Here is an 11,014-nt window from a genome sequence, read left to right as displayed (position 1 = left end):
AGACTTCAGATGGTTACAGTTCAGCTTCTGAGTCTTCCAGCTAAGACCAGATGTGGCAGAGCAAAGACAAGCCCTCTCTATATTGCCCCATCCAAATTTCTGACCCAAATAGTCCATGAACTAAGAAACCATTATTTTATGCTAGTGAATTTATGGAGCAATGTGCTGCCCAGAAGCAGATAACTATTACTGCCAACATTACTTTTCTTACCAGAATTATAGCTTCTTATAGGAAGAGGACTTTGCAAGACATGAGGTCCCCAGCTGGACAACTTAGACTCTGTAACCCTACAGGAGGCAAGGCGGCCCCAAGCCTGGACCCATACATTTCCTCTCTTTGTTTCTTCCCCTTGACAGTGAAAATGAAGTACACTGTGGAAGGGAATTCTTCAAGAGCTTCCAAAGTCAATAGATGCTTTGACTAGCATGTATTTTCCTCCCCTAGTAGGTATGTCCATTAGGCAGATGAGGAAATTGAGACTCAGAGACATTAAGGCATTTATCTACGGTCACATGGCTAGTGCATACAGGGCTGAAATTCCTATGACACACACTGCTGCTTGCCCTGTTCCCCCTCTCCTTATGGAGTCATCAAAAGAGCAAGAAGTTGTATACTTAATGAAGGAATCTAACATGTGCCTGACATCGAGAGACATGCTTCAGCTATGGGGCAAGCTCCTGCTCCTTTCCTTTGACTTCCATCAAGGTGTCCCAAGCACCTTTGACTGCGCCTTTGACTGAGGACTTACTATCCCCAGGCCCTGGGCTCAGTGCTACCCAGATTTTCTCATTTCATTTTCACAACCACCCTTCCAACTGGCTGTGAAGTTCAGAGACCCCTCTTGTGATTCCAAAGCCTGTGCTGCTGATTCTCGGCTAGACTGTCCTGGCTAAGTTGTCAGACCCCCAGAGGATCGGCATTGTTGCCAAGAGGCCGCATAGGCTGGGCTGGGCTGACTACTGGCACCTAAGGCAAACTGCAGAATATGAGTCAAGGTGCTTGTAAATTTTTTGTACTAATATTAGTATGAATAATAACTACCATTTCTCAAGGGACAATGGCTGCTACTTATAAAATTGTGTTTCAAGCACTGTGCTAAGAATTTTATGCAAAAATGAATCTAAAACTTCATACTGGCCAATATATAAACAATAGGAAAAGATTGCCTCTATACTTACTTAAAAATGGACAAAGATAAATAAGAAAGTGATTACAGTTCTTACATGCTCCACATGGTGGCCTTAGCTATATACCATATGGAACAGAAGAGCCACCCAACTGAGCCCAGGCAACCAGGAAACTGTGTAAAATAGCAAAATTGACCTTGTTTCAAGTTTTGAGGTGATGTATAGTATAATAATACACAACTAGAATACAAGATGACCTTGAGAATGGAAAGTACATACTAAGGATGACAAAGCAGCACACTGGAAGCTAGGTGCCTTCAGCAGTGCACAGGGTTATGCCTGTACTTCCTACACCCTGTTATGTTCAGTCTGAGACATGTTTATGTTTTCAGTTATCTGCAATTGATGTCACTGTGCTGGGGCCAATGAATGAAAAGTCAATCACTATGCAAAGTGCTTTTCATACTTATTCACCTAGCATGGGGCCAGCTGGCTATCAACTCCTCACTAAATAGTATTAATAATTTTTAACTGGAAAATAAAAGGCTATGTAAGGTGTTAGTCGGTGTATTAATTATAGTCATTGACACAGTTATTGAGGTGTTGCTGTATGCCGAGGACTGTACTGGGTCCTTTAAGTGAATGATTGAATCCTGCTCAGTTTTTTGGCCCTGTACCCCACTTCCTGTCTCCACTACTGCGTGCCTTACTCTTGGTGCCCTGCTTCCTGCTTCTTGAACACATGAAGTTCTATGCATTACCTACCTCTGGCTGGACCCCTCTGGGCATCCTCTCTGCAACCCCTACTACCATCACAGTGACTGGTTCCTTCTCCTTTGGGTCTCAACTCAAATTTCATCTCCTCAAGAAGCCCCCCCACAGCCCAATCTTACAAAAAGCAACCTGCCTCAACTTGGCCACTCACCCTGTATAGAGTGCCCCCTGGTATTTCTTTCATAGCATGATTGGTCATTGGAAATGATCCTACACTAGGAAACAAGGAGTCTCCTTTGTCCCTGGTCATGTTCTCAGTGCCCAAAACAGTGCCTGGATCATAGCAGAGAACACATACATATGATCAAATCTGCTTAGAATCAACATATTTGATTGCTGTGAACATCAATCAAAGTCATGAGCATCATTCATTCCACAAGGACTAACTTGTAGCAGCTACTGTGCACCAGGAATCATCCTACATGTCAGAGATATTGCGGTGGTTAAACCAGACTAAAGCCTCTCTCATGGAGCTTTCATTTGAGTAGTTATAGGATAGATGTGTAAAATGTGTAGCACATCACATAATTTTTAGTGCAACAATTAAAAGTAAAGCAGAGAAGGAGAGAGGGTGATGGGGGAGGAAAGAATTGGTGCAGACTTTCAGCTTTCCTTCCCTAGGAGGGACTCTCAGTCTCCCACCCCTCCCTTCCTTGGTGCCACTGTCAGCATCTTTCAGTGTAAGATTTCATTCAAGGCCACTGCAGCTCCAAGAGCAATATTGGCTTTGAAGCAGGCCCCAGCAGCGAGGCCTCAGGCTGGGGCTGGGATTAGTCACCCTTTACATCCCCTGGAGTGGTGGTCAAGCACCTTAGCCTGCTGGGCTATTCCTTACTCTGGGGAGGCCTGGAGCTGTGACCGGTCACTCCAGGTTCTGGGCCATCCCCTACCCTCCTCTGTCTCAGGCAGAGGGGAGATTTACAAACATGAAGGGCCCTTTGATCCACACTGGACTCCCAGTGTTCTGATTGTTTTTGTGTTCCAAACCACAGGCCAGGACCACATTCTGCCTTGCCTCCAGCAGGGAAAACTATGGGTAGGTGGAATGTGAGTGTGCGTGTGTGAATAGGAAGATGTCTTCCCCACATGGAGCACGGAGTCTTTCTGCAAGTAGGCTGGCCTTGTAGTAAAGAATTCAACTCCATTCAGTGCATGCTTATGGAAGCCTAATGTGGTGGAGCACACCTGTAATCCCAGCACTCCGGGAGGCTGAAGCAGGGTCACAAATTCAAGTCTAGCCTGACCAAATTATCAAGATCCTGTCTGAAAACTAAAAGTCAAAACAGAGCTGTGGATGTAACTCAGTGCAAAGGCCCTGGATTCAATCCCCAATAATGTCTCCCAACCAAGTAAGTGCTTAGGGAGCACCTACTACCTTCCAGGCTCTGTTTTAGAAATTAAGGCCAAAGCAGAGGCCTGAACAAGCCTCCTTGCACAGATTCCATGATCTAGAGGAGGACATCAATGGGAAGAACTGAGACAGTGCATGCAAGGGTGCCAGGTGGTCATGACTGATCTCAGATGGGGTGGAGAGAGAGAGCTGGGGGGACAAAGAGGGGTGGGGACAGGAGTCACCTCACACACAGGGTGCTTGTGGGAGGCTTTCAGACAAAGTGGCATCTGGCAGAGAACTGCAGGGATGAGGGAGGCAGCCCTGAGAGATCTGTGGGAACGGTGTTTGGACAAAGAGAGCAGCAAATGCAAAGGCCCTGAGATGGACACAGGACAGGCACGTTGGAAGTGTGTCTCACTCAGAGGTTCTGGGGAGGACAGGAAAGCGAGGGGTCTGGAAGGTAAGTGCTGGGGCGGTGCAGGACAGATTGGCCCTGAGTGAGGTGAGATCACTGGAGAGTTGAAATAGGACAGAACATGAATTGATAGTTCACAGGATTCCCCAGACTGCCTTGGGGAGACAGGCTTAGGGGTGTAGTCGGGTGACAAGAACAAAGGGAGAGCTATGAGGAGGCAGCTGCAGTGCTCCAGGCTCAAGATTTCAGCACCTAAGCCAGGGAGCAGCTGGAATGGTAGTTCCAGCTTGGTGGTAGTTTCTATTCATATATGCCTAAGCTCTTTATTGAAGTGTGACACAAATACAGAAAGGTAAACATGGTGTGGAAAGCCATCAAGCTTCTGGATAGAGGGTGGTATACTCTGGCGTTAGAAGTGTCCCTCTGCCTGCTGAGTGAGGAAGAATGTGGGGGACTAGGGCAGGAGCAGGGAGGCCAGTGAGAAAGTCATCGGGTACCGCAGCGCAGCAGGGGCCAGGAGGCTCCAGGGCGTCACTGGACTTTCCCATCACTGTAGTTTCTTTAGAATCCAGCACAGAGCTGGACACAGCCAAGGCACTCGCTAAACACCTAGTGAATGAATGAGTGAAGACATGAGAGAATGGATGGAAAAATTAAGACAGGAAGTGGAAATTGAGAGTGATTAGCATGGGGCCTGCCACACACAGATAGATGTTCCGCTAAGGTGTTGTTGAGTGAATAAATGAACAAGCTCCAGGGAGCAAGGAAAGGAAGAAATGATAGGAAGCAGGGAGCTGGGAAGAGGGAAGCAGAGGAAGGAAGGGAAATGGGAGGAGAAAGAAAGAGTGGCAGGAGGGAGAAAGAGAGAGGGGAAGGAAGAAGGGCAAAGAAGAAGAAAAGGAAGTGGAGGAAAGCTTCCTGTTTAACTGTTTGCACAGCAGATGACAGTGACTTGCGACCTCTGGTGGCAGAAAAGAGTCACAGTTCTTTGGAGTTGCTATGCTCCAACTTAGACCCTTGGGGGCCAACCCTCGTAGGAATGCTAGCTTCTCCGTGAAGGCCCTGGTGGTCAGTGACATCTGGATCAACTAGGGAGAGACAAGGGAGGCATTCACCTATGGTGCAAATTTAAGGGGAGGGGGTTGCTGATAACTCAATAATCAAGACAAACATTTCATGTAATTCTAAGTATTACACTGGCAAACTATGGCTTACAGGCTGGCTGCCTGTTACTGTAAATAAAGAATCAGGAAAAGAAAAAAAGAATCAGGATTAGGTTTTACTTTCTTAGTTACATCAGAGTACACCCTATGTCCTTTATTCTCCTACATCTTTTCATTAAAGTAACTTTCCTAAAACCCCTCAGCCAGTGCATAGTGTAGCCATTTAACAAGAACAGGCCTAGCATGGAGCACTGACTGAGCCAGCCCTTTTTAAGCACCATGGACTGGCCATCAGAGCACATCTGAGAAACTATTGGCCGGTGTCCTTTTCAGTGTTTGACATTTAGTGATGTGACATTTCAGTGACACATCACCTTCCTTTTGCTCTGCCACTCACTGAACTACTGTGAACAAACTTCATTTGCCCGTGCCTTAGTTGCTTCCTCTGCAAGATGAGTTCATGCACATGAAGAACTTAGTAACTGTTTGATAAAGCTAGTTATTGTTAAAATCAGGGGTTTGAATCCCAGCTCTCGCTCTTTGTGGCTATAGGACAGATTTCACATTGCTGAATATTTCTTTGTGTGTAAAATGGGGATGTTAACCCGCATCTGGGGGTGCAGGTGAGGCTTCACATGTAGCTGCCAGTGCTATTGGCTCATCATGGCAAAGAACTGCTGTTCCCTGGACCCCAGAACTGCAGAGGGCTCCTTGGCTCTTTGTGAGACCATGAACTAGGGAGAGAAACCACAGCTCCCCTAGGAATATTTGTTAACCCCTTATTCCTTCTCATAGGGCAAGGGCTGCATTGGACAATACTCCTCCTAGGAGCATTTATGAAGTTCCTCTAGTCTCCAGCATCTACCTCTCTCCCTCTCAGCACTTGGAAAGGAAATTATACCTTCCCTGCTGCTGCTGCCACCCCTGCCACTGGCTGCCACGTTCTATCCCCTGCTGGAGCCAGGCTTTGTGCTAAGAAGTTTATAACATGCCCACCACTGCTTCAACCCAGGCTACCATTCTCACTGGACCAGCCAGCTACAGCAAGGCTTCTTTCAGTTTAATTTTTTAAACTACTAGGAAACTTCACTAAGTTTTCATTTATTCTGGCCTCTGCCACATGGAGGGCACTGGTTGTGGTAAACAAAAGCAACTATGCTCCTGGTCCCACTAGGGTGCTCATTCCATAAAAGCAGGTACTGTATCCACCTTGTTCACTGGTGGACTCAGTACCCAATAATGTACCAGGCACATACAAGGCATTCAAAACATATCTCCCAACTAGAACTTACCAGGAGGAAAGGTATATTTTTATACCTACCCCCCCCACACACACACACATACCCCATTTTGGGGAAAGAAACTGGTTGAGCAAGGTTAAAAGCCTATTACTGGTACTTTGCATCCTCAGTTTTCTTGCTCCTTAAACCAGACTTTATTTGAAAAAAAAAAAAAAAGGAATTAAGATGGTATTATGTACATGTACCAATTCCCCACAAGGAATGTGAACATTCCTTATGTACAACAAACATGTACTGGTCTAAAAAAACTTTATCAAACTTCAATCATTCACAAGCCTCTCACAACTTCTGATCTATTTACTGCCTGTGATAAAAATCAACTCCCTTTTTTTTTTGGTACCGGGGATCAAACTTGGGACTTTGTGCTTGCAAGACAGGTGGCAGAACCACTGAGCTAAATCCCTGGCCCTTCAACTCCCTTTTTTTACCTGTATAAACTTTGAGGAACTTGATATCAATCACATCTCTTAATCAGAAGGTAGTAGTAAAAATATAGAGGAACAAAAATAATGTTATCTAAATTTCAGTTACCTGAAAGAAGCTTGCTTTTTTTTTTAAAAGAAATTGAAGTTAAGCAGCATTTTTCATCTGTTCTGTGCCCCTCAAAAAGAAATATATTTTATTTTTATTTATTTATTTTTTGGTACTGGGGATGGAACTCAGGACCTTGCATTTGCACAGCACGTGGCAGAACCACTGAGTAAATCCCTGGCCCAAGAAATATATTTTATAACAAACCCAGCACATATCTACAAGGGGTTCAAAATATACAGTGAATGTTTAAATTTAAAAATTTTATTATGTTAAAAGCTACATTGCCATTAATCCCCCTCAAAATACTCCCCATCATTTATCCTAGCATTCTTATCAGTTTCTTAAGCAGTTCTGGAAGTTCACTTTCACGTCTTTACAAGGTATGGTAAAAAATACACTGACTACTGCTCCCGAGTGCCACCCAGTGGAAAGGCAGACTCATAAAAACATTATGGTTGTGTCCTCATCCACCTTATTCTGGCACCATGTGACTTCTGGCTCTTCTCCAAAGTCAAAATGACCATGACAGGTAAACACCGACATGGCAGTCATGACAGTGCAACTTGATACTCATGAAAGACTTCCAGAACTGCTTCCAAAAGTGGCAAGAACAATGGGCTAAGTGTGTAGAAGAGAGTATTTTGAGAAGGATTAATAGCGATATGGCTTTTTACTTTAATAAAGTTTTAAAAATAAAACATCTCTTGTATTTTTATCAGACCTTTTATGTCTAAATATATATTTGAAACAAGTTTCATAAAATACAGATATTTTCTAGACTTTATTTCATTTCAAAAATGTTGGTTGTGTCTCCCAAAAGTGGGTTCAATAAAATATATCATGTACACTACAAAAAACAAAACACTGGGTTAAATATGAGAGAGCCGGCCCTAGATTGATTTAAGTACCCAATTCTGCCTAGAATGTCTTATTTGTATAAAAAACTCTTGATAACAACTGTGGATTACTGACACTTAAGCATCATCACAGAATGCTTTAAAATATCCCAACTCCTTTATTTAGTTGCATTCAAATTTACTCTGAAAAACAGCTTCACTGTATGTGATTGTCACACACGTTCTTCTACCCCACCATAGACCTCTTCCTTCCTCGCAAGCGCACTTCATCTAATTTTTTTAGCACTGGCTTGGACTTTTTGGAGGCGGTGGAGTAGCTCTTCAAAAAGGCTTCAAACACAGTCTCAGTGTTGGGGTGGGTACTGAGGAAGGCTTTCTCTAGGACATAGAGGTCTACTCCCTTATCTTCTGGAAGTCCTGAGATGAAACTCAGCCCAAAGTCTATGAGCACAATGTTCAGCTGTTCCAGCGGGGGTTTCAAGAGCATGTTGGAGGTGGTGAGGTCACCATGAATGAGGTCTTCGTCATGCATTCTAGCCAAAACCTGCCCGACTGTCTTGGCTAAGCCCAAGAGGCTTTGGGGAGTTTTTTCAGTCTCCATAGTGGATTGAATATAATCTCGAACAGTCACTGCACCTTCAATTTCTTCCATATATAAGCAGTTAGAGGCATAGTCCACAAAAAAGACAACTGGGGCAGATATTCCTGCAATCAACATATAAGTGGTTATTAGGCCAAATTCTTCCTTTTAATGGGAAGTTTAATACTCAAATATTGAGCCAGTATTTCAGCAGACACTACTTACTTCAGAAGAAAGATTGAGGAATGTTCGGAAAATGGTGTAACTTATCTGGATGTTTCCCTTGCCCAAGCCATGCAAGACTATGCCTGAGACCAGCTATGGCTAAATTTAAAGGCCTCAAATCTTCCTCTTCCTTTCCCAAACACCTTTTATGGCTGGACTTTGTCATATTTACTCCCTAACACACAAAACAAAATAAATGTAGAGGGGAAGCATCACCCAATCAGAGGAGTTCCTACCTGACAGGGACACAATCAGGAGGCCAAGCAGCACACTGGCTTACAGATTCATCTTTGGACTCAGAAAGGATGGGGTTCAAAAATCCCAGCTCTTTCCCTTATCAGTGGCAATGTTAAATTACATTAACTTCTCTAAGCCTCAGTTTCTGCTACTATTACATGAGAATTTCTCCAATAAACCTAATGAATCTTTACTGAATATCAACCAGGCCCAGGACACTTTTCTAGAAGCTAGAGATATGTCAATAAGGATACAGCAGTAAACAAAGGAGCCACTTCGTATCACAGAGAAGGTGAAAACAAGAAAATCTGAATGCACAAATACCTCTGTTAAATTGTCATTAAAGCTCTGCAAGGGCAGTGATGTGCCTGCTTGTTCACTATTGGATTTTCCCAAAATACTGCAGCAGCTGACAATGTCCTGCTGCACAGATGCGCCCATCTAATAAAACCAATTTTTTAAAAAAAGGCAAGAAGTGTAGAGCAAAAAGCTTCTCAGTCTGAGGACGGAACACTTACTTGCTGTGTAACCCTGGGCAAGTTACTTCCCCAGCTGAGCATTAGCTTCTCAACTGAGGACAGGGTTTCTGGTGATAAGAGTGTGAGGATGTTTTAATGAAAAAATAATGAATTAATGAACTGACATTTACTGAATGCCATGTGCCAGGGATACTTTCAAACACAGTATATGGCCTATATATCTTCTTCTCGAATGGTCACAACATCTCTGGGATGGATATCTCTACTATGACTTCCACTTTACTGGTGAAGAAACGAAGCACACAGGTTAAACAACTTTTGGAAAAGCTATATATGAAGCAGTGCCTGGCCTCAAGGTAAGAACCTATCATTACAACTGCTTCTTTCCTGTTGTCTATTTTTTGAGACAGGGTCTCAATATGTAGCCCAGGCTGGCCTGAAATTCAGAGTCTTTCTGGACCCTCCTGTCTCAGCCTCCTGAGTGGTGGGTTTACATGCCTGGGCCACCGAGTTCCGTTTATCTGCTTCTTAAAACTACTGAATGAAGAATTAATGATGGAAAATCGAAACGGTACAAATAGGGAAACCGAAGCTCGGAGAGGTTAAGCACGTTCAGAGTAGAGGAATAGCAGAATTGAGAAATGCCTCCCGAACGAACACTTGTTACTGCAAGACCATGTGGCTTCCTAAGAATTAACCAATTGCGAGGAACAAAAGGATGACATTTCTCAAAGGACGGCCAGGGCAGAAGGTACAAATGGAGACACTAAGGCAAAAGGAGGCGGGGAGGCTGGGGAGTCCTGACTGCCGCCACCCAGCCCCAGAGCCTCAGGTCCTCCCACGCCCGGGAGCCGGCCCGCCTCACCTATGCGGCGGCAGCGGAGCAGCGCCCGGGCCTCCTGCACCGTCCTTCGCCGGCCGAGCCGCGCCTCCAGCGCCGGGTGCCGGTAACCCTTGGGGAAGCGGTGCTTCACCACGGCCGCGCGGCCCAGGAAGAGGCAGCGGAATACGCGCGCCTCGGCGCCCTGCTTCACCAGCTCCAGGCCGCTCAAGAAACGGCTGTTCCGCTCTCGGGCCTCGGCCAGCGCCTCGGCCTCCGGCGCGGGATCCTGGCTCGCCTCAGCCATAACCAAACCTCAGCTAGGGCATGCGATCTTTCCGCTCTATGGAAAGATTGACAGCGGTGCTTCTGCCCATTCCGGAAATCCTCAGACCTCTTCCGCCAGTCAATATGTCCCCCTCCGACACTTCTGCCCTGTAGAAGTGGTTCCGGCTCCCGCCCTTTTGACTCTTTTTGAAGTGTTCAGTGCTTCTTCGGAACGGATTCTTAAGGTCTACCGGCTAGCTCTTCGTCTATCTCCGTAAATTTTCGGCAGTTCTCGGTAAGCAGCGCTTCCCCACTCCTCGGCTCTCTCCGGAAGCCCTCGGTGATGCCCGCGACTGGCCTTTGAGCCTGTCTCCCAGAGTCTTGCCTCTTTTGAAAACTTCAGCGTCTCTCCAGGAAAATGTTTAAGAACGCTGTGCTCCTTTCAGGAGTCTAGATCCTGGAAAGCCCCCCACCCCACCCCGTAGTCTCATTTTTTGACTCGTCCTCCTTTGACTCCAGAATGCCCCCCCCCCAAGAGCGTACACGCGTCAGAGTCGGACGGAGGGTGACGACAAACCATTTCCTACAGCGTCTTAGGTTTTAGGATAATATCTACCAGTTACAGGATGAAAACTGACTTTACAGAAAAAAAAATTAAGACTTAGAGGGCGGTGGGGGTGTTGAGATTGTGGGGGAGAGGAAGAGAGGGGAGATAAAAGTTTTTCAGAGACACAACCTATGCTGAATTGAGAGTAATTCACTTTCAGTTTCTGTTTCATTACAAAACTAATACGAGCTGTAACAAGCTTTTACAATACAGAATTTTGTATGCACACACAAAGCAAAGACTGTCTATCCTACTCCCCAATCTATGCCATTGCTGACCACTGTATAGTTTCTC

The 11,014-nt window shown here is 45.2% G+C and overlaps 1 protein-coding gene across 1 annotated transcript; it reads right to left on the bottom strand.

The window, feature by feature from the left end:
* Window positions 1–7,410: 7,410 nt before the first annotated feature.
* Tp53rk (TP53 regulating kinase) lies at window positions 7,411–10,805 on the bottom strand. The gene is made up of 2 exons (XM_004858104.3): window positions 9,892–10,805; window positions 7,411–8,210 (listed from the first exon to the last, which is right to left on the bottom strand). Exons 1-2 carry the CDS (start codon window positions 10,151–10,153, stop codon window positions 7,732–7,734), a joined length of 741 nt encoding a protein of 246 aa, XP_004858161.2. The 5' UTR covers window positions 10,154–10,805; the 3' UTR covers window positions 7,411–7,731.
* Between the last annotated feature and the right edge of the window lie 209 nt (window positions 10,806–11,014).

The sequence above is a fragment of the Heterocephalus glaber genome, unplaced genomic scaffold (assembly GCF_053883595.1).
Source record: "Heterocephalus glaber isolate CG9 unplaced genomic scaffold, H.glaber_assembly_v1.0 deba00001673, whole genome shotgun sequence".
Classification (NCBI taxonomy): Eukaryota; Metazoa; Chordata; class Mammalia; order Rodentia; family Bathyergidae; genus Heterocephalus; species Heterocephalus glaber.
The sequence above is the reverse complement of the archived record's forward strand: the minus strand, read 5'-3'. Positions and strand labels throughout refer to the sequence as shown.

What these genes read in the sequence shown, in the direction of transcription:
- Tp53rk (XM_004858104.3), bottom strand. Translation starts at nt 10,153, where the DNA reads ATGGCTGAGGCGAGCCAGGATCCCGCGCCGGAGGCCGAGGCGCTGGCC. An exon ending in GCTCCGCTGCCGCCGCATAG is followed by an intron (nt 8,211 to 9,891) that starts GTGAGGCGGGCC and finishes TGTTGATTGCAG; the next exon opens with GAATATCTGCCCCAGTTGTC.